This window comes from Heteronotia binoei, chromosome 9, assembly GCF_032191835.1.
Source record: "Heteronotia binoei isolate CCM8104 ecotype False Entrance Well chromosome 9, APGP_CSIRO_Hbin_v1, whole genome shotgun sequence".
NCBI classification, from domain to species: Eukaryota; Metazoa; Chordata; class Lepidosauria; order Squamata; family Gekkonidae; genus Heteronotia; species Heteronotia binoei.
Window position 1 is genome coordinate 4,702,046 of NC_083231.1, and position 23,846 is coordinate 4,725,891.

Sequence of the window (23,846 nt, forward strand, 5' to 3'; positions counted from 1 at the left end):
TCAGAGCCTTGCGGAAACTGGCCCAGTTCTGCAAAGGCCAGCAAAACTATGCTATTCCAGCCAGCATTCAACCGAAAGGATGGCCATCGCCGAGGATATCAGAATTGAATGGATGTTTTAAGACCACTGAATGCCATCTTTAAATTGTGTTGGAATCAGCACCTGCATTGTTTTTAACGTAATGTTTAACTCAATGTTTTATTGTTGTTTCTTGTGAGCTGTGAGCCACCATGAGCCTGCTTTGGCAGGGAGGGCAGGAAATGAATGGAATAAGCCTAACCTAATCTAACCTAACCAAGATGACTCAGTCATCCAAGAGGGCCAGTGACCTTGGCGCTGTGGCAGCACCACACCAGCAGCTGCCTTGGCTGCCATGGTGGCAGCATGATGGCAGAGCCAGTGCTCTGACAAGGATGGTGCAAGAGATGTCTGTGCCCAGGGGCTGTCTGTCCTGACCTGGACTAACCATGGCACCCCAACCTCTTACCCATGGATGCACTGGCCTCCCCTCCTCCAGTGGCTCTCAGTAAGCACAGTGAGACCTCCAGCCCCAGCTGCATGGGTTCTAGTCCAGATGCCCTGTCAGACACGCTCCCTGTGGATGTGCCCACTGAAGTCCTGATGTGGGGAGGCCTCATGTCTCCGCACTGCTTGGCCCTGGCCTGTGCACACAGAACCCACTGACCAAGGGAAGGCACTGCCTGATGGCAGTGTTGCAGAATGTGGCACAGACCAATCACCAGCTAGCTTGGTCGCTGGCAAGGGCTGCATCAATCAGCGTCCCCCCATGTGGGGCAGGTAGCGGAAGCACATCTTGAGTTGGCCAAATGCAGGCTCAATGATCATTCAGGAGGCACGGTGTGCCTACTTGGCCAGCTGGGGTGTCCTCTGGAAAGGGTGTCAGCAGATATGGCCACAGCGGGTAGCCCCAGTCTTCTGCAGGAGAGGGATATGTATCCTAGGGCCCCTGTATAAATCGATGGTGCGGCCTCATTTGGAGTTCTGTGTACAATTCTGGTCACACGCCTCAAAAAAAATATTATAGCAGTGGAAAAAATCCAGAAAAGGGCAACTAGAGGGATTAAAGGGTTGGAACACTTTCCCTATGAAGAAAGGTTAAAATGCTTGGGGATCTTTAGCTTGGAGAAATGTCGACTAAGGGGTGACATGAGAGAGACTTACAAGATTATGTATGGGTTAGAGAAGGCAGAGAAAGAAGTGCTTTTCTCCCTTTCTCACAATACAAGAACTCGTGCGCATTGTACAATTTTACAACGAAGAAAATCTGCCATTAGCACTAACTAGAATAGCGTCAATGATAATGTTATAGTTTGTTTTAATTAATGTTCTACTGGTTTTTAAGGTCAAATTAATGCTTAATTTAATGTTCTTAATGTAATTGTTTTATTAATGCACCATTGGTTACTATGTTGTTTATTAATGTTTTATTTATTAATATACCAATGGTCATTGTGTTGTTGGCCGCCCTGAGCCTGCTTCGGCGGGGGAGGGCGGGGTACAAATAAAATTTATTATTATTATTATTATTCAATGAAATTGCTGAGCAGTCAGGTTAGAACTGATAAAAGGAAGTCCTTCTTCACCCAAAGGGTGATTAACACTTGGACTTCACTGCCACAGGAGGCGGCAGCTGCTGCAAGCATAGACAGCTTCAAGAGGGGACTGGATAAACATATGGAGCAGAAGTCCTTCAGTGGCTATTAGCCACAGCATATTGATGAAACTCTCTATCTGGGGCAGTGATACTCTGTATTCTTGGTGGCACAGGGGGAGGGCTTCTAGTGTCCTGGCCCCACTGATGGACCTCCTGATGGCACTTGGGGTTTTTTTGCCACCGTGTGACACAGAATGTTGGACCAGATGGGCTGCTGGCCTGACCCAACATGGCTTCTCCGATGTTCCTATGAGGGCTGTGTTCTGTGGCCCCTCCCCTCCTCTTTTGCTAACAAGGCATTTACTCAGGAGCCAACCCCTGCCATTAGACCAGGCCGCAAGGAGATTCAACCCTGACACAGCAAATTCTGGCCATTGCATACACTTCCGGGGAACTCGGCAATGAGATCAGTCAGGACTTCCTGGTGGTCACATGACACCTGGACATTTAAGCTGTAAAAATGAAGGCAGTTACAGTGGACCTGCAGCTCCTCACAGGGGATGCTGAGGGTGATGCGTGTCCTAGGCAACAGCCCCAACACTTGGAAACCCAGAAATGGCAGTGAACTCAGCTTGGGCAGGCCCTAGATCTCCCTCCCCATGGGAAAGCAGACATGTTCCTGGAGCCTGACCAATATGGCATCAAGGAATGCATGGAGGCAGTGGCTGGCCAAGGACTCTGAGTGACATCACTACTTCAGCCATGACCCCCTGGAGGAAAGAGGAGAGGCCAAAAGCTGTAGGGAGAGAAAAAACTTCTGCAACACAGGAATAGCTTGTGGTGCTGTAGGGCAGGTCCCAGCTCCTCACACAGAGGCTGGGGACCTCCGTGGCCCAGGTGAGAGTGGCTCAGGCAGTGGTGTCCTCCTGACAGGAACCTGTGTGCCCTGTGACGGCACCTGCACCAACATGCCACCCAGATGTACAGTACATGGATGTGGTGGACTCCCAGCATGCAGGGAGACGGGGAAAGTGGACAAAAAGCCGGGCACTCCAGTGCGGACCCTGTAGGTAGGCAAATGCACCAGTGAGACTCAAAGGGGATATGAGGAAACACACTGGGCATCCTGGATGCTTCCAAGGGGTCTGAAACAAAACCTACCCATATTACTCTGTCCCTGACGAGTGCCAACCACTGGGACCTTTTCACCACCAGATTCCATTCTGTGGGAAAGGGAGGCAAGGCTGCCCATGAGATAGAGACATTTTCCAGTTGGATAAGAGCACCTCTGCATTCCTGGGCATGTGGTAGCCATGGCTGCCAGAAATCCAGGAGGAGCAGATGATGGGCTCCGCCAGCCAAACTGGATGGAGACAGAGAAGACCCTGCTTTTCAGCTTGGTGGGCAAGAAGTTGTGCTGGCCACCACAAAATGCAGCTTCACAACCTTTTATTACCAGTCCTTGTGACTTATGGCAGCAGAATGGGTATTGACCATGGGACACAGAACCCATGTGGAGCAGTCCGCCATGACTGCCAGCAGAGTGCTGGATCCAGCTCAAGGTTCTAGCAGTACCTTTCAAAGCCCTATACAGCCAAGGGTCTGCATATCTCTGGGACAATCTCTCCCCATTTGCGCCACACAGAGTTTTATGCTTATCTGATCAACCTAATCTGGTTATCTCCAGCCCCAAGGATGTCCAACTGGCCTCCAGTACGGCCAGGGCCTTTTGTGCCCTGGCTCCAGCCTGGTGGAACAAGCTCCCACTTGAGAACAGAGCCCTCCGGAATCTGTTACAATTCCAGAAGGCCTGTAAAGCGGAGCTGTTTCACCAGGTGTCAGGAGTGCTTTTTGCCATGAATTTAGTCTCAGGACTGTTACGTGGCTGAAAATAACCTCACTGGATCCAGCTTGGCTTATTATTATTGTACTTTTGCATGCTTGGCCTGTTATGTCAAGCCAATCGATTAAGTACTTGTTTCTTTCCAGTCTTCATCAGACCTGGGACCAATATTGATTCAATTATATAGATTCTTTACACAATTTTCAAAAAAGAGGGACGCAGAGCGTCTCCAGCAGCAATTTCACATCAGCTACAGCTCAATTATGTCTGCACCTTACAAGGTAACCACTTCTGCCCTGGGAAAACAGAACACAATGGTGCACTACCAAGGTCATCCTGCGTTATCTGACTCCCAGAGAATGTACTGTCCTTTCTTGTTCAATGATGTTATTAGGAATGCTCGTGAGGGCTGGGGGGCTGCAATTAGTAGATTTTGGCGCTTAGTATTTTGAATGTGTAATGGATGGGCCCAACCCTCTGTCTGTAGGAACTGAGGCCCTGAGTAGGGGTGTGCATTCGGTTCGGCCGAATCGAATCAACCGCCAAATCACCTGATTCGGCTGTATACAGAATCGCATACAGCCGAATCCCATTGGGGCCCATTATGCGGGAGCCGAGTATGGCTCCCCGTATACTTCCGTATAGATATTTGGAAGTATACGGAAATCCATGGAAAAGGTGGGAAAGGGGCTTCTGCAGCCTCAGGGGAGCTGCTTGCTTCCTTTCCCGCCTCTGGTAGCCTTTTCCCACCTCTCCCATAGCCTCCCTGGGATAAGGGAGGGGGGAGGGGGAAGAGGAGCCCCAGCAGCCAATCCAAAGCATGCATTTGCAAAATGCATTGCAAATGCATGCTTTGCAGGGCTGTTGTGTAGCTGATCCCCCAGCCATCAGCAACATTGTTGTTCTTTTGATCTTTTGCTTACTTGGGTATCCAAGTAAGCACTGTTGTCTGGCCAATCACAGAGCAGTGCTATTTTTTGAAACTGCTCTCTGTAGGGCCAGAGAACCTTTTTAAGGAGTCTGCCTGGCTGGACTCCTCCATTGCTGCTGTGTTGGTGTGAGAGAGAGATTGTGCTGTGCTGGCTCTTGGCCTCAGCTGCTGCTGCTCTCTCTCAGCCTTATCAGACTTGCCTGGAGTAGAGAAGACGTCTAAGGTAAGACAGTCTTGGGGTTCTTGTTTTTATTTTAGTTGGTAAAAGGACTTTTTAAGACTCAGAGTCCCTTTACTTATCCAGATTTGGGTGGTGGGTAGCTTATTTGGGGTTAGGGTGTTCTGCTGGGGGAGAGGGCCTGGGGTGGTTTTTTTTTTTTTTTTTTGCCAATTTGCCCATATCTTACTTTAGTGAGAGGGCTTTTAAAAGTGCAGTGCCCTTTTACTTTTCCTGATTTGGGTGGCTTGGATTTCTTGGGGTTAGGGTAAAGGGTTTTTTTTTTGGGGGGGGGGGGTTTGGTAAAGTTCCTGTATTGTTAAAAGTTAAGTTTTTTTACTGCTTTAAAAGGATTCTGTTTGATTTGTTGCTGCTGTGTTGTGCTGCTGTTGTTCCTTTCCTCTTCTGGTTCTGGTTCTTGGGGGTGCTTTTTGGCCTAATTTTCATTGTTTAAAAGGCCATTTTTTTAACAGTTGAGTTTGTGTTGGCCTTCTGTTTGGATCTATTCTCTATTGCTGCAGGTTTTGCATCCTCCTGTCCTATTGTCCCCCTTTTCCTGGTTCTGGTTTTAGGGTGGGGGGGTGTTGTTGACTGATTTGGCCTGAGGTTTCTTATTGGTGTAAAGGCCACTTTTTTAACAGTTGAGTTGCTTGGTCTTTTCTGATTGTGCTGGTTTTTTGGGGGGTGGGAAGGGTGGGTTAAAAGTTAAGTTTCTTTCTGTCATGTTTTTTTTTTTAATTATCTCTGGTTGGTGTGGGGGCTGATGAGGGTGTGTGTGGGCTGTGTGGGCTGGGTCACTTTCATATTTTTATAGTTATTTTTGGAGTCTGAGTGTGCTTTCGGTTTGGCTAGGGCCACTAAATAGGCTGCCCCATTAATAAGGGTGTTTTTAGGGATTGTGTTTTTTGAAATTAAAAAAAATAATCCAGTTTAGGGCTTTATCTCCTTTCAAAATTCAAGTAGGCCAGATAGGGGTGATTTAAAAAGATGTTAGGTTTCTCATAAAAGGCAGCGTGACTACTAGGCCACATCAGGCTCCCTTTTGAAGAGACTAGGGTTGCAGCAGTGCATCTGGCTTTCAGCCACTGAAAGCCGGTGCATCCTTAGATTTCCATAGGGTAAACCACAGCTTCTCTCAAGTTATAAGGGACACCTGATTTCTAGTTTGCAAGGAAATCAAGTTTGTCCCAGGATCTAGTTAGAAGTTTAACTAGGAGGCTATAACAAGGATTGCCTTCATCTCAAGGTAGCCTTTTAAAAACTGTAGCCAGGTAGAGGCAGGATCACCTAGTCTCCTAAACTTTACCAGACTACTACTACCCCAACCCAAAGAGGGACAGGTTAGGGACCAAAAAAACAAACAAACAAGTTTTGGTGGGAGGGTTCACAGATCCAAGGTGGTGATGCGGTCACTGATCCCACCCCCACCCATGGTGGCTGCACACGGAGTAGAGGTGCACTGTGCTAAGCTGGCCCCTGCATCCCTTCGCTGCATGGCTGCTCACCCCCCTTCAGCCCTGGGGCATGCTGAGCCATGGGCACTGGTGGGCCCCGCTCCTTCCCATGAGGATTCTTCAAGGACTGTCAGTGGCTGCACCAGGATGCCCAATCCAGCCATTCTGTCAGTGGGCCAGACTCCACAACTGGGGAATTCTTGTCACCAGCTAGGATAACACACCTGGAGGATACATCTGCCAATAAGGGGATGGAGATGGCCAGCACTAACCCCTGCTTGTACGCAGAGAGGCAACCTCCGAAAGGTGTGTAACTGGGCGGTTGGACATGGACCTGCAGGGTGATGACCTTGGCCAGGTGCTGACCTGACACCCAGAGGTGGACACTCCTTGACACTCGCCAGACATGTCATGGAAAACCTGCACAGACTGACCTCCAGAAGATGCATCGCTTTGGATGCTTCCATCATTCTGCAACCCTGGACATCCCCACCCAACAGGCTAGAGGACCGAGCTTTGGATGATGCCTATGGGGCAACCACAGATAACAGTGTGGCACCCCCAGCCCCACCCCTCAGAGTCCCAGAGGTCAGGGTGGCTGGGGAAGCACTCCTAGGCAGAGCAGGGTAGAAGGGCATGTGGGGTCTCATGCTGCAGGGCCTAGGGCTCGGGGACCATGACCAGCTCAGCAAATCCCACCTACCCTTTCCTCTGTGTGGGTGGCCCGAGTGGGAATGTTTCAAAAGCCAGTGGGAGTGGCGTGACACGACAGCTGCAGGCCACCAATGGATGGGTAGGCTTGCTGAGATGGTTTCCACAGGAAGTGGCCATCTGTCAGGCCTAGTCACAATGGCCAGGGACTTGATGGAGTGGCAAAGGAGGATCAGGAGACTCCTGGCAAACATCAACCACTCGCTCAGGGGAGCCTCTGCAGCCGCTGCACACTAGCTGTCTTGGCCCACCGGAGGGGCCATGCAGTGCAGGAGCCATGCGAGAACACCATAGCAGCTGTCCACCTGACTGGCACTCTTGTCCGTGACTGGACAGAAGCCGCCTGCACAACTGACACGCGCGCCCAACCTCCACCCAGCACTGCCCAATGCTTGCATTGTGGCCCCCTCTTGGTGCAGCCACAGAAGGTAGAGGTGGACACCTCCATCCAGGCTGCAGCTATCTCTTGCTCTTGCAGGGCAAGCTGCTTCAGGGTGAACTTGGTTACCGGTGGTGGTTCAGGCACCCCCCCCCCCCAATGGTAACAAGGGAGAGGTGGACCACCACCCTTGACCTCCCAGTTCTATGTATCAGGGACCCCCAACACTCCATAGATCCCCCTGCCTCTGGGCTGTTGCCCTATGGTGTGAGGCATGAGTGGGCTAAGCAAATCATCATGACATGCCTTTCAATAAAGACTACCCATAGCTACCACTTGTTCTTCATCTGTTTACTGGCAGAATGTGCCAGGGGTCCATGGAAGGGGCTGCCTCCACTCCTGGCCCGTCATTCCTCGGAAACTGCAAAAGGAGAGGGGCTGTCTTCTGCAGTGGATTGGTGTGTAGACCATGCTGGTGGAAGTGCTAGATGCAAGGATGGAATTTTCAGCACAGGGTGCATGTTGTGTGTAGAGGAGAGGGAGGAGGTGACCAGCTGTCCATAAACACCAGATGCAGGCGGCCTAGAACTCCTTTGTGACACTTATTCTACCTCTTGGAGACTGTGGTTCCCCTGGCATGCATGCTGATGACGTGTTGGGTGGAGGGGGTCACCACTGTCAGGTTGAGCTTTTTGGGGGGAGTGGTCCTCGACCTGCTATGGCATCAGTAGGGATTGGAGGATGCCTACAGGGATGCCTTGGACCTCTGGAGAGCCAGTCTGGTGCAGTGGTTAAGTGCACGTACTCTTATCAGGGAAAACCAGGCTTGATTCTCCACTTCTTCACTTGCAGCTGCTGGAATGGCCTTGGGTCAGCCACAGCTCTTATAGTTGCTGTCCTCGAAAGGGCAGCTGCTGTGAGAGCTGTCTCAGCCCCACCTACTACACAGGGTGTCTGTTGTGGTGGTGGGGAGACAAAAGGAGATTGTGACTGCTCTGAGACTCCGAGATTCAGAGTATAGGGCAGGATATAAATCCAATATCATCATCATCATCATCATCATCATCATCATCATCATCATCATCATCATCATCATCATCATCATCATCGACTTTTTGCATCTCTTCAGAATCAACTGCTGCCCTTCCCTCCCCCCCCCCCGATGGTGTGTGCACTAATGACCAACAACAGCGGGGCTAAGTCCAATGTGTCTAGGGGCCGCCTGCCTGCTGAGACTGCTAGTGATTGGCCCTAGTCCAGAATAGGCCATCCAATCCTGTCTGGTGTCACCCTGTGCCACCTGATGATCTAGGCCAGGGGTGTCAAACATGCAGTTTGGGGAATGAATCAGACCCCTGGAGAGCTCCTATCAGACCCCTGAGCAACTGGCTGTTATCTGCTTCCTTCTCCCTCTCTCGCTTCCTTCTGCATAACAGCTTGCTTTGCCAGGCTTGCTCTACTGCACAGGAGCTACAAAACAAAGCCTCTATTTTCTTCATTGGCTAAGGGCTCCTCCCTTGGGGAGGAAGGGAGGGATAGCTTGCTTTGCCAGGCTCTCTCAATTGCACAGCAGAGCTACTGAGCCAAGCCTCTCTTCCTTTTATTGGCTGAGGCTCCCCCCCCAGCCCCCTGGGGAAGGAAGGAAAGAGCCAGAGCTTCCTTTGCCCAGTTCCCTGGATCCCATGGGAGAAATACAAAGAAAGCATCCAATGAGTGCTAACGTTTTAAGCATGTTTTAAGTTTTTAAAAAATACATTTCTGTTTGTCTGTGTTCTTTATAAAGTTTGTATCTCTGCTACTAATCTTAAATAGGTACACACATGGCCCGGCCTGACATGGCTTGGCCCAACCTGACACAGACCGGCCTGATAAGGTCTCATTTATGTCAAATCCAGCCCTTATAACAAATGATTTCGCCACGAGGCTGACCACGAGTTGGTAAAGGTTTGTGGCTACAGGAGAGCCTGAGAGCGACATTTCCCTTTGGAAGAAGCAAAAGTGATCTACTTGGGATCCTGCCTGAAGGCAGCAGCCCCCAACTGGTATGTGACCCTCCATGAACTGCAGGCCCCGGAGCTCCAGACAGCCCGGGGGGGGGGGGGTTATATGCCCTCGGAGACCCGTTTGAGGGCCTCCTCCAAGAGATGCAAGAACGTGCCTGTAGGAACGGAAGCCATTAAGTGCAGGAGTATGCAGCCAAGTTTTGTGCCCAAGCCAGTAAGGTCCACAGTTGGGATGAGACTATGAAAATCGACCAGTGAAAGAAGGGGCTGAACTCCAGCCTTTATGGCCAGGCACTCACACAGGAGTGCCTGGCCATAAAGGGGGCTGGATCCAACTAGCCTGCGAGGTGGAGAACTGCCAGAGGATGATGAACCTGCACCACCAGTAACAAGAATCAGGAGGGGGACACTGGGACCAGCACTCCGGCAGGAAGTCAGGCCCCAAGAATACGTCTGCCCCCACCGAGAGGGAAAGACGAGTGAGGCACCGACTCTGCTTCAAGTGCGGGAGGGAGTGCTGCTCAAAGAGGGGGAGGATGGGAGACTGAGGCCCTGCGCCTATGTGTCCTAGAACTCCACCACCATGGAGCAGAATAGTTCAATGTGGAGCAAGGAAGCTTCCACCATTAAACTAGCCCTAGAGATCTGGTGCCATTTCCTAGAAGGCATGAGGGTACCATTTGAAATCTGGACCATCACAAACATTTGGAGGTGCCGACAGCCCCACGCTGACTTTCCACGAAACAAGTGCAATGGGCAGGGCTCTCCTCGAAGTTTCATTTCACAATCAAGCACCGCCCCAGGATGCAGAACTTTCTGGCCCGCCTCCAGCAAGAGGGAGGAGATAACTGACTCCATGTTCACAGCCAATCGGCTAGGGGGGAGTGCTGTCACCCGCCGACAAGCTGTGCAGTCTCAATTGCCACTGCCCCAACCTCCTCAGGACCTATGACAACAGCTCCAGGAACAGCTTAAGTGCTCCACCCCGGACCCACAGGGGGAGGGAGAGCAGCTTAGCAAAAGAGCGGACGGATTGAATTACAGAGAGGAAAAACTATACATTCCACCCCCCACCCTCTGGAAAGAAATCATGGAACGGTCCCACAACAGTAAACTTGGGGACCACTTTGGATTTGTAAAAATGCTCCACCTAGTTCAAAGGCAGTTCTGGTGGCCAGGGCTACATAAGGACATCTCCCAATACATGGCAGGTTGCCCCATGTGTATCACGGCCAAAAAGGGGGGGGGGGGTCCTGGGTGAACAATTCCAAGAGACCACCACCCGCCCTCGAGACTGTATCATGATGGACTTTATTACAGATCTACCTCTGTCCAAGGGGGAAATGGTGATTTGGGTGGTAGTGGACACTTCCTCCAAACAAACCCACTTTGTTCCATGTACACAGTTACCTTCTGCAAGAAAGCTAGCTGAGCTATTTCTACATCACATGGTCAAACTCCATTCTTCCCAGTTTGGTATAGCAGTTAAATGTGTGCACTCTTATCTGGGAGAACAGGGTTTGATTCCCCACTCCTCCACATGCACCTGCTGGCATAGCCTTTGGTCAGCCAGAGCTCTTGCAGGAGTTGCCCTTGAAAGGGCAGCTGCTGGGAGAGCCCTCTCCAGCCCCACCCACCTCACAGGGTGTCTGTTGTGGGGGGGAGAAGATATAGGAGACTGAAAGCCGCTCTGAGTCTCTGATTCAGAGAGAAGGGCGGGGTATAAATCTGCAGTCGTCTTCTTCTTCCCCAGCCAATGTGGTTTCCGACCGCAGACAGTTCATTGCCAAGTTCTAGGGGGAACTGTGCAAATTAACTGGCACTGAGCAAGGACTCCGTTCAGGCTACCACTCCCAGACAGATGGCCAGAGTGAATGAACATATGAAGCATATGAAGCTGCCTTCTACTGAATCAGACCTTTGGTCCATCAAAGTCAGTATTGTCTTCTCAGACTGGCAGTGGCTCTCCAGGGTCTCAAAGTGAGGTTTTTCACACCTCTTTGCCTGGACCCTTTTTAGTTGGAGATGCCAGGGATTGAACCTGGGACCTTCTGCTTCCCAAGCAGATGCTCTACCACTGAGCCACCGTCCCTCCCCGAATGCGTTAATGGCATTCTGGAACAATTATTCAGATGTTTTGTGACCCACCACAGGACAATTGGGTGTTCCTCCTCCCCTTTGCTGAATATGCACATAACAATAGTGTGCACAGCTCTACGCATGCCAGTCCTTTCTTAATAGTTAACAGTTACCAAGGCAAACCTCTCGTGGAATTACCAGGGGGGAGGCAAGTCCCAAATGCAAAGACTTCAACGAATGGTGGTCCCAGCACATCCAAAGCTGGAAAAGCATCCAACGCCAATTGGATAAAACCAAACATACTTATAAAGCACATTTTGACAAAAAATATTGCAACACGTGGGACTATAAACCTGGGGACTTGGTTTACATCTCCACCAAGAACCTCCCCAGCAGTCAGCCCTCTATGAAACTGGGGCTTAAATTCTTGGGACCTTTCCCCATCAAGAAGGTAATAAACAAAGCAACTGTAGAACTTGAATTACCTAAAACATTAAAACATGTCCATCCTTCCTTCCTTGCAGTACTTGACATCCACATGCCCAGTGGGACCATGAAACAGCCACAGCTTGAGAAACAGGCAAACTGCCAACCTCCCTGAGGTGAAAGCCTTGTATTAGAGATCAATATTTGTGTGGCTTTTTTGGCTGATGGCAAATGCAAGTCTGGCTCTTTGTGATTTGCAGAATGAGTACACTGATCGAGGGACTTAGAACCAACTGCATTCCTATAATGCAACTCATAAACTACTGAAGAGAGTTGCAAGGTCTGTAAATCAGGAACTTTACTACGTTAAAAGCACTGGTATAGAGGGGGAAAAAAATCTCATGCTCTCACGGCCTGCACACAAGCTGCAACATGAAAACAGGAATGTTAGTGCCGGGAGTGTGTGTGTGCTGGAGAAAGACCTTCACATGAAAACCTTTGAATAAATATCCATATTTGACAAAGGAGGGGGACTGCATGTCTTAAGGTCTGGCTAAGAAGCAAACTCCATGTCATAGGGAATGAAACAGCCACTATTGTAATGCCCTTGCATAAGGTGGCTTAAAATCATAGGGTTGGAAGGGATCCCCAGGGTCATCTAGTCCAACCCCCTGCACTATACAGGAAACTCACAAATAACTCCCCCTAAATTCACAGGATCTTCATTGCTGTCAGATGGCCATCTAGCCTCTATTCTCCCCCATCCTATAACCACGCATTGGATTTTTCGTACCTAAATGCAGAAGTTTACATTTATCCCTGTTGAAATTCATTTTATTGGTTTTAGCCCAGTCTTCCAGCCTGTCAAGATCATTGGGAATGCTGTGCAATTCTAGTTGCCAGGGGTGGAATTCTAGCAGGAGCTCCTTTGCATATTAGGCCACACACTCCTAATGTAGCCAATCCTCTCTTTTTGTAAGCTCTTGGAGGATTGGCTACATCAAGGAGGTGTGGCCTAATATGCAAAAGGGGCTCCTGCTAGAATTCCACCCCTGCTGGTTGCCATATACATAAAAGGATATTGTTGAGCTGGAAGAAGTGCAGAAGAGAGCAACCGAGATAATTAAGGGGTTGGATTGATTACAATGTGGCATTCACAGCCAGAGAACGTAGTGATGGGCCCAAGCATAGACTGTGCAAAACGCAGTGCTGGATTGGATGGAGCCCTCGTCTGGCCTGGCAGCAGGAAGGCAGGCAAAAGGGCACCAGCAGCCTTGCATGTCGATTCAAACTGTTCGTGAAACCACTCGACTCTTCAATAAGGCATTATTAAGCACAGGTACTCTATTGATTATTATCCAAACATTTAAACAAACAAAATCCTTGAAAATGTTGCATATTACAGTATACATCAGAATGTTCGTTGCCTCATGATCTGGATAGCCCAAACTAGCCTGATGTTGTCAGATCCCAGAAGCTCAGCAGTGATCCCTGCTTAGCACTTTTTACATATTCTGTTGTGCTGGAAATTAAGAGCTATGAGAATTAAGTGAGAACGCTGGATAAAAGACCAAAGGACAAAGAAATTTCTTGGGGAGTCTGTGTGAGGACTATGGTGGGGGAGTCTGGAAGGAAATAAAATGTTTGTTTCTTTTACTTTATTTATTGCTCACCTTTCTCTCCAACGCAGCTTCCACCCTCCTTCTCCTCCTCCATATTCATCACAAACTCTGTGAAGTGCGCTGGGCTTTGTGACTGCCCCAAAGTCCCCCAGCAAGCTCCGAGGGCAGGGTGCGGATTCAAACCTCGGTGGTCTCCCAGATCTCCAAGGTCTGACACTGAAGCCTCTTCACAACACTGTCTCTCATGCTTGCAAATTATGCTGTCATCCCAATGCAATCATTATCTATATACTATTAAGCCATGTGTGCCCCCATCTTTGGATAACTAAATCTGTGGATCATGGCCACAGGGCAACAAAGAGATTTTTCTGCAAACTTTGGGGACCCCCTAAGCTTGCACAAAAATCCCAAATCTTAGCAATATATAGCGGGCAGGGGGGTTAAATTGCCCCCCCAATAAAAAAAAGTATCTGCACATGTGCAGACAATGCACTTCCCAATGGAATGGGGGGGGGTGACTCCCAGCACTGCAAGGAATCACTCCGGCCTGATAGCCATGGAGGAAGACACAGGAGCAGCACCTTGCCTGGCCTCAGCAGCAGCGGCAGATGTCATGAGAGGCACCAGGCCCGGCTGCGGAGCACTCCGCGAGCCACTCCAGGCCTAGCCGCTGCACACACCGGGAGCTTCACTTGCTGTTACTAGGCAACTACACAGTATTGTCAGCCTTTCAGCCTTGGTTCTCTCAGTATAAATCAGGCAGAGGGAGCAGGGCCCCTTCTAGGGGCTGGTCTGGCAGCAACCACTGGGCAACTAGATACACCATGCAGCTTGTAGGATCTGTCTGCTCACTAGTGTCCAACAGGAGCCATCCTACAAACACCACGCTGGTACAGTGGCCAGAGATTCGGGTGACAAGCTGAAAGCTCCAGGTTCAGATCTGTACTCTACCACAGAAGCTGGCTGGATAACCTGAGGTCACGCACACTCAGCCTCACCTATCTCACAGGGTTGTTATGGGGACAAAATGGAGGAAAACAGAATGATGTAGGCTGCTCTAGGTCCTCGGGGGGGGGGGGAGGAAGTGGGGCATAAACGAGGTAAATAAACAAATATAAGCAGGCTGGTTGCTTATTGGAAAGGAGAAAGGGAAGCCGGGAATGTGAGGATATTTTGGGGCTGCCAGAAGGAGGGAAAGAAGAAATAGCATAAGGAAAAGGATACAAGAGCAAATCCTCGCTGGTTCTCCAACTGTGCCTGGCCTGCCACTCACCAGCACACAACGCTGCCAGGGTGCAAGAGGGCAGGTTTGCTGGGGAAGGAGAAGAAAGCAGGGGAAGGAGAAATTGGGGGCGGGGGGGTCAGGGAAGGGAAAAAGGAAAGGATGTACTTGGGGGAGAAAATAAGTCACTCCTTACCCTTATTTATTATTTTGATTTCTATTTCTACTCCACCCTCCCTGCAAATGGGCTCAGAGTGGATCACAACAGCGCAAACTAATAAGAACAATAATACAGTAGTTTAAAACAATTAAGAACAATAAGAAATTCAAAATACAGGTTGCACTGTCAATGAATGTAATACCACAGAAGCCAGGGCTGTCAGGCCTATAAGCCCTGACCAGGCTGGCCCATCTGATGGAAAATTCAGCAAGGGAGGCCAACTTAATTGGACTCCTGCTGCCTCATCCAAAGGCCTGGTGGAACAGCTCCATTGTATGGGCCCTGTAGGATGGTAAAGGGTCTGGCAGGGCCCTGACCTCAAGCAGGAAATGCTCTGGCTCAAATAGAGGCTAAGTGGGAAACCTTTGCGCCAGGGGCAGCCAGCAGACGTTGACTGGCTGGGGATAAAGTTCAGGGCACATATGGGAAGAGGCGGTCCCTCAGATATGTCACTCCCTGGCAGCTCAAGGCTTTGAAATGTTAATACCAACACCTTGAAATGGATCTGGTACTTAATTGGTAGTTGGTGCAAAACTGATGTAGCACTTCACAGGCAATTCAGTCAGCAGGCACACTGCCACATTTTGCACTAGCAGGAGTTTCCAGATCATCCCCAAGGGCAACCCTGTGTAGAGTGAGTTAACCCCGTGTAGAGTGAGTTACAGTGAAAAAAAAATTGGAGTTACAGTAATCGAGTCTGGAAGGGCCCACTGCATAGATCACTGTAGCTGAGTCCAGGGGGGGATGGGGGACTTAAGGTACCTGCTGCCTGATCTGTCAAAGATGATAAAAGGCAGTTCTGGCAACTGTGGTGACCTGGGCCTCCATGGGAACTGAAGCATCCAGGATCACCCCCAGGCTCTTCACCTTCTGGGCCGGCACAAGTAATGTACCATCCAAGGTATCATCCTGATACCTGACTCAATTCCACCCTGACTCAGGTACAGGACCTCCATCTTTGCTGGATTAAACTTCAGGCAGCTCTGCTGCAACCACCCAGCCACAGACTCCAATGCCCCAGCCAAATTCTCTGGGGCAGAGTCTGAGTAGCCATCCAACCACAAATAGAGCTGGGTGTCATCTGCATATTGGACCAACTCTGGACCAACTGGCCGAGGGGTCCATGCAGATGTTGAACAACACTGGCGAGAGTATTGCCCCCTGCGGCACTCCACATCCCAGTGGGTGTCATGGGGAGATCTGCTCGCAAAGTGCCACCCTCCATCCACGCCCATGGAGGAAGGAAGAAAACCACTGGAAAGTGATCCCTCAAACTCCAATGATGGCAAGGCAGTGGTTCATTAGAGCATAATCAACTGTGTCAAGTGCCACTGTTAGATCTAAAAGCAACAGCAGTACTGAGCCACCCTGATCCAAGTGTCTCCGAAGGTCATCCATGAGGGCAACCAGCACCATTTCTGTCCCATGGCCAGGGTGGAAACCAGAATGGAATTGGTCAAGGCTGGGTGAGTCCTCCAGGTAGGCCTGGAACTCTCTCAACTACCTTACCCAGAAATGGAAGATTCAAAACAGAGCAGTAGTTGGCCAGGATCACAGGAGCCAATGTTGGTTTCTTTAAGAACGGATGAACCACTGCCTCCTTCAACTGCTGGGGAAGTCCCAGAAGAAAATGACAGATTGGTAATTTCTCCCAGGGAAGCCAGGATACCATCCCCATGGGCATTAACTAGACATGAGACGAGGAGGCAAGTGGCCGGCTTCACAGCTGACAGGACCCTGTCAATATCCTCCCAAGAGAGTCAGCGGACGTGGTCCAAAATTGATTTATTAAAGTATGGAGGACCAATCCTACCATAGCAGGCTCTAAGCCACGTACAATATATTCAAAACAGCAACAACTCTAAGCAGTTCATTCAGTACCTAAGCTTGTGTTACAGTGAAGCTCTTACTCATAAAGGTCCGGGGGGGGGGGGGCTATGCCCCCCCAGGCCACCTGTGGCTACAGGCCTCTTTGATTCCCCCTGCTCCCCCTCCTCCATATGAAGCCAGCTGGGTGACCTTGGGTCAGTAGGTTCTCTCTGAGCTCCACTTCCCTCACAGGGCGTCTGTGGTGGGGAGAGGAAGGGAAGGAGATTGGAAGCCGCTCTGGGACTCCTTTGGGTAGAGAAAAGCAGGCCTAAAAACCAACTCTTCTTCTTCTTGAGGGAGATGACATGGACACCTTCCGGCCAGGGAATGTGCTTGCCTGAAGTCTCGTTGCTTGGCTTCACCTCTGTGTTTGTTCATATTTATTTAGAAATTTATACCCTGCTTTCTCCCCAGAAGGGACCTAAAGCAATTTCCACCCCCCCCCCCTAACCTCCTCCATTCTGTCCCCACAACAATTCCATGAACTAGGCTGGGCTGAGCGAGAGGCCACCCAGCAAACTGCTGGGGTGGGGGGTGGGGGTCCTAAATCTTATCCTAGAAGGGCCCTAAACAATTCCTCTAAGACTTCCTCTCTCAGATCATCTGTGGAAGTGAGGAGGAGATGCACACAATGCCTCTCCTCCTCCTCGTTTGCAGGGATTCCCACTTCTCCTCGCAGTGCTGTGTCGGTAGGGGAGGCGCACTCGTGTCATGAGGCATGGTGGGGCTGGCGGACATGAGGTGTGCTAGCATTGCTGTGTGTGGAGTGGGGTGTCGTCAGCATTCTGCTCTGAGACTGGCAGGCTGTGCTATTTGTACGGTCCTCATTTTAAAAGCAGTATTTTTTTCTGTTATTTCTCCAAGGGGAAAGCACAGCATCCTACAGGAACACCCAAACCGGACCACAAGACTGAAGTACCCCAGTGGTGGAGGTGTCTAGCTGGAGAAAATCAAAGGGCTGCACGAGCCACTAAGAGATTAAAGATAAGGCAAGGTCAATGGAACAAATAAAGGAAAAATCACGCCGTGAAAAGGCCCTACGCGTTTCTCCCACAGGCTTCTCCAGGGGAACATTAGCCTTCCAGTGTTTCTTCAGCAAGCAGGCAAGAGAATGAAGCGCAAGCCTCAGCTGCCTGATCCCCTCAGGACTCCAGTGTGAAGCGGTCTTCGCTCCGTGCTCTCTGTGCAGCTGCTGCAACCTGTGGCATCCAAGGGTTCTGTCATCCTGCACTGAGCCGCTTGTCGAGCCCCAAGCTGTAGCTTGCCATGAATGTCTAGGGCTGCCACTGCAAGAACCCCGGTGGCAACATCCTCACAAGCAGCCTTTCCCCATCCCTCCCAGTCCAGCTGAGTGCCACGTGGGAGGGGGACAGAGGGCAAGGCAATGTGCGTAAGGAGCCGCTTCCATGATGTCATCAGAGACGAGGGGGAGGAGACACGTTAGTGGCAGGCAGGCTTCTACGGGAGCCTGTCATTTGGGTGACAGCGTGGTGGTGGTGGTGGGAAGTGCCATCAAGTCACAGCTGACTTACGGAGACCCCAGTGGGGTTTTCAAGGCAAGAGCTATTCAGAGAGGTGGCCTGCCCTTGCCTGCCCCTGTGTCCTGGCTCTGGGATTCCATTCCCTGGAGGTCTCCCATCCAAATACCAGCCAGGGCCAACCGTGCTCGGCTTCCGAGATCTGAGGAGATCAGGCTAGTTGGGGCTACCAGGATCAAGTCACTGAATGAGCACTTCATGCTTCAAAACTTAGACAAATGTAAATAACAACAGGGTTTTCAAAGCAGACAATGATCCCATTTGGGGTGCTTAGCCCAAAAAAATCACATTAGAAACTGTCTTACCTGCAAAAAAATTCCCACAAGTCTAGATTCTGAATTCTCTGTATTCTTTTAATCCGACTGCCTTCCATCGTTTTCCCAAAAAGACTAGCAACTTCTCTGTACTCGTTTGTCTGCTTTTGCAAAGGAATAAGCTGAAAGAGAGAAAGCAGCCAATCTTCTTCACTGAAGTCCATCCGCTGTTCTTTCCAGCACACTCAACAGAGTCTGCTGAAGGCTTACCTGGTAGGGCTCTTCAGAGTTTACATTCTCCCAGTGCGAAGGGATTGGGATAGACTGGTTTTCACAGACATAACTTTGAACACAAAAGAAAAAAGCACTCTATCACTTCCTATTTCACACTCCTGTCTAATATTAGAGAGAGATAAACACTAAATGAAATCCCCACGGAAGCGAATGCTCTGCTTCAATATTCAACTGTTTAAATCAAGCCTATATGCCAGGGGTGGCCAACGGTAGCTCTCCAGATGTTTTTTGCCTACAACTCCCATCAGCCCCAGCCATTGGCCATGCTGGCTGGGGCTGATGGGAGTTGTAGGCAAAAAACATCTGGAGCTACCATTGGCCACCCCTGCTATACGCAAGAGCTGCTGGCAGATCCTTGGAACTTTATTTCTCAAACTATTTATAACTTTTTCCTGGGGGAGTGGGGGGATGGAGAGAACCATCCTGTAACTGCTGCTTCCACATGCACCAGGAACCACCACTGCAGGAGTGCCACCTGGAAACGACGCAAGCCCTTCTTCCCTTTCTCCACACAAATGACCCCCCAGAAGAGCAGGGGCATCCAGAGGCACAGCCAACACCACCACCACATATGGATGGACCTCTCTGTCTGCGGCAGTGAAGCTCTGTATTCTTGGTGCTGGGGGGGGGGGGGCAACAGTGGGAGGGCTCCTAGTGTCCTGGCCCCACTGGTGGACCTTCTGATGGTGCCTGGTTTTTTGGCCACTGTGTGACACCGAGCGTTGGACTGGATGGGCCATTGGTCTGATCCAACATGGCTTCTCTTACATTCTTACAACCAATTCATTATACACTGGGGGCTTCAAAGCTCACAACACAGTGATGTGGCCTACCAGTCCGCCTGGAGAGAGAGCCAGTATTCCCTCTAAGCTGAGTTAGTGTGAGCGAGCTCACAGTTTTTTAGCCCCTGGCTCACACATTTTTGTCTTAGCTCAGGCAAAATGGCCCCAGAGCAAACTTTAATGCCAGGAGCTCGCTCAGTAGAAGTTTTGCTCCCAAGACTCCACAGCTTAGAGGGAACACTGGAGGAAGCATTCTTTGTTACCCAGCTTCGCCCCATGGCTTAGCTGGGAAAGGGGATTGCCAAGGCTGGGGGTGACTGTGGCCCTGGCAGAGTTCCTGAGCCAAACCGGTGGAGCTGCATCAGCAAGGAGAGAGCTGAGGACGGAGTGGGATGCAGCTGCCAGCCCCCCTCCCCCGCTCTGTGTGGCCTCCACCCTGGGCGGAAGCAGCCTTGAACATCCAGAGAAGGGTCCCAAAGCATACTGGAAAGGGAAGCGATGCTTGCCTGGTCTTTCAGAAACCAGCACAGAAGCTGTCTGCATGCTTCGCCCAGTGATTCAAGTGCAAATTAGAAGAAAACCCCGTTCAATGTATTTAGTCTTATGAGGCAAAACTTCTTTGCTCACTTGCATAACAATCCAAGGGTGGAGAGAGACGGTGTGCTGCTGTTCAGCTCAGCTCCCACTGAATGGGACTGGGCCGAGAGCCCTGGTGGGAGGATGGGGTCCAGAGCTGCAAAAGCAGACTTCAGAATGACGGAAAGGAATTTCAGTGGTAAGTGCTCAAGCGGAAGCCATGTTACTCTGCTGCAATGAAATTCAACAGAAGACCAGTGCCACCTCACAGACTAATAACAATGAATTGGGGGCTCTGGCTTAGTGGGAAAGCCTGGGTCAGTTGCCACTCTCTCCAGTTCAAAGGACCAGGCCGTTGGTGATGCGGAAGGCCTTTGGAGGTGAGCAGCTGCCGCAAGGCTGACCTTGATGGATCCCGGGGAGACCAGTTGGTACAAGGCCACTGCTGCTTCGTGTTTGTGTTCAGGACAGGTGAGTTCATTTCAGCAGCAGCATTTCAGCAGAGTTCATACAGCTGATGAAGCCAATACTGGAATAATTTCATTGATCTGTAAAAGGGGCGCTATTTAATTTCCTTTTCAGTGATGCAAAACAAAAGGTAACTATTTTCCCTTCTCAGACATTTCAGAAGTTGTATGAAGATATTGCGAGCTGTCTGCACCTAGATCTTGCCCTATACAAAGCGCGACCTGGCCATGCAAAACTGTGAAGTCTAGTTTCACCAGGCCTGCTACCTTCTGCATTTCAACAGATGTTCAAAGAGAGAAAAACTGCCATCAACATTAGCATGGAAAGGCTCCACAAAGGTAAATTTGCAGAACAAGGAAACCTCAATTCACTCTACCTGAAAGCAGTGATAGAAAATGGAGCTCGTTTTATGGGACGTTGTTTTCCAGTTGTTAGGTTAGTCTGTTTCATCCCTGTGTATCAAATCAAAGTTAGTCAAGGCCTGCAAAATGGACCATACTTTGTCAAGCATAGCTTCTCAGAGCTGTACCATACAACAATTATTACCGCCAAATTATTCTAAATATCTGTTTAGAAACCTGTCCATTAAAGCTAAATTGCACTGATCTCTTTACATTTATGTGCTGCCATAAAAGAACTCCAGAAAAAAAACATTTCATTTCACTTGGTTACTACCTTATTGTCATCAGCAATATGCTCTCCTCTTCCCTAATGCAACACACGTCCTCCCTTTCCTTCAGAGAACAGAAGGCAGTTGACTGCATGAACAGTTCACAGCTAGCCCTCCATCCAAGCACTTACTCAGCTTCATCACAATCAGGGCATCATATACTTGCAGACCCGCCCCCACAGTCAATGGATGCATTCCACCACTTGTTCTTTTCTGTCCTGTCTACTTTAGCCCTTTTCTTCTTAACTGCCCAGTTTCAGCTTTGCCAGTGTTGTAGAGCACAGTTAGAGCATCAACTAGGATCTGGGAGACCCCAGTCTGAACCCCGACTCTGCCACGGATGCTGGCTGGGCAAAATTCTTAATACAATGATTGAATAATTCTTTTGCTCTCTTATCTCATCCTACAGGAAAGGAAAGGTCCCCTGTGCAAGCACCAGTCGTTTCCGACTCTGGGGTGATGTTGCTTTCACAACGTTTTCACGGCAGACTTTTTTACGGGGTGGCTTGCCATTGCCTTCCCCAGTCATCTACACCCCCCCCCCCCAGCAAGTTGGGTACTCATTTTACCGACCTCGGAAGGATTGAAGGCTGAGTCAACCTAGAGCTGGCTACCTGAAAACCCAGCTTCCACCAGGGATCAAACTCAGGTCATGAGCAGAGTTTAGGATTGAAGTACTGCAGCTTTAACACTCTGCGCCACGGGTTCTTACTCTCATCCTACAAGGGATCTGTTAATTTTGCTGAGTATTTAAGATACCTGCTGGCCTTTGGCATTCCAATGGAGAAACACCATTTGATTTTCCTTGGTCACAGGAACTAGCAACCTGACACCAAGGCCACCACTTTAAATCTGCTCGTCTGCCTGCATTAGCACAGTAAGGAGGACCAAAATCTTAAAATTCATGGCCTGAATCATCTCCCCACCTAACTTTTTTAAATTTTCCAATATCCAGACTGATGAAGAGTCCTGGTGAACTGGAAGGCCTTCAGCATGCTGTTCTTTACATTCTACCTATTCTAGAAATGAAGATTCTTGTTTGTACTAATGAGCATGGTGGATTTCTGTTTGAAGTTGTGATAATGTTAAGTAAGTTGTATAATTTTTATGTTTTGGATCCAAACTAAACTGGCAGGTTTCACCACTTCACCCTTCCCAATGCAAGGGCCCCTTCTCATTCCCTCTACTTTAAAATCATAGAAACACAGAGTTGGAAAGACCCTCCAGGGTCATCTAGTCCCTGCAAAATGCAGGAAATTCACAAATACCTTCACCTGCTCACACATCATTTTGCAAGGCTCCTCCTTGCCACAGGCACGAGCCGAAGTGCAAGAGCTGAAGGGCAAGAGCCAAAGGGCTCTTGGCCTGTGACTCTTAGCCTGGGGGTTCTGTGGAAAGGTGGGTACTTACTCACAAGTAGTTTCAAGTGTCAGCTGGTAGTGGGATTTAAAGATAAGTCAAGATACAGAAAATTTTGAAATGGATTACAGCAGCATGGCTGGTGAGGGAGCAGAGGCAGTGACTTGTAATGACTGTGGGATGCTTGTATTTCTACCTGAGAGTAGCAGCAATTACACTTGCAGCAAGTGTAAGTTAGTGGCCCTGCTGGAGGAGAAGATATGGGAACTGGAGGCATGATTGTCCACACTGCAGTGTATAAAGGAAGGTGAAGATTTTCCTGACAGAATGCATGAGGCGCTGTTGAAAGGACAAGAGGAGGGAGAGGAAGTGGTATCTCAGCAATTAGAAGACGAGGTTCCCGGAAAAATGTAACCCGAAGGAGAAAGAAAATCAGGAGATGTTCTGAACCTCTGCTACCCAGCAATAGGTTCCAGGATCTCCCCACAGTAACTGACTCTGAACCATTGGAACAAGGGCTACTTCCCCAGCCTCCACGAAGCTTGAAGAAAGTTTCTCAGGATCCTGTGGATAAGAAGCCTGCAGCTTCTGCTCCCCAATATAGGAAGAGGAAGGTGGTGGTGACTGGAGACTCCTTGCTTAGAGGGGTGGACTCCTTGCCCAAAGCGTGTCGACCGGACTCGTCATCCTGAGAGGTCTGTTGACTGCCGGGTGCACACATCCTGCACATTACAGAAAGGATTGGAAGACTTATCAAGCCCACGGATTACTATCCTTTCTTGCTGATCCACGTGGGAAGAAACAATACTGCCCGTCATAGCCTTGAACGTATTAAAAAAGACTATGTGGCTCTGGGTCAGAAGGTGAAGGAGCTGGGTGCACAGGTTGTGTTCTCGTGAGGGAACCACGCATGCGTCAAATCGGTTAAGACGCTCCCAGAACGTACTCCCGGAGAAATTTGTTATTAAGCCATCGAAGAAGAGAGATAAACTTTTGAAAACAGTTTGAAATATTTGTGGAAGGAAGCAAGACCTGGAGGGCATTAATCAGAGTGAGTCTTTGGAAGTGTGATTTCTTATCATCTCTTTACTCTCCGCTCCCTGGGAGGAGGCCAGAAAGCGAGAAGAGAACATGGCGACTAAAAAGGAGCTGAAGGATTTAACACAGCTCATTGCTTCTTCAGAACAGAATGTAAGGGGCGATATTAAAGCTCTTAAAACAGACTTGAGACAGATGGCCATAGAAATTAAGAACATAAAAAAGGTGGCTGATAAGGCAGCCCAAAAAGCTCAAGTTAATGAAGACAAAATTAAA

The 23,846-nt window shown here is 49.6% G+C and overlaps 1 protein-coding gene across 2 annotated transcripts in view; it reads right to left on the reverse strand.

Moving 5' to 3' along the window:
• PARP11 (poly(ADP-ribose) polymerase family member 11) overlaps nt 1–23,846 on the reverse strand; it is a 48,915-nt gene that overhangs the window by 12,832 nt on the left and 12,237 nt on the right. For both annotated transcript variants that reach the window (XM_060246173.1, XM_060246174.1), the window contains exons 3-5: nt 20,880–20,955; nt 18,654–18,726; nt 18,435–18,565 (exon numbers count right to left, since the gene is read on the reverse strand). In XM_060246173.1, coding sequence (XP_060102156.1) covers nt 18,435–18,565; nt 18,654–18,726; nt 20,880–20,955 — 280 coding nt within the window. The remainder of the gene's footprint in view (nt 1–18,434; nt 18,566–18,653; nt 18,727–20,879; nt 20,956–23,846) is intronic.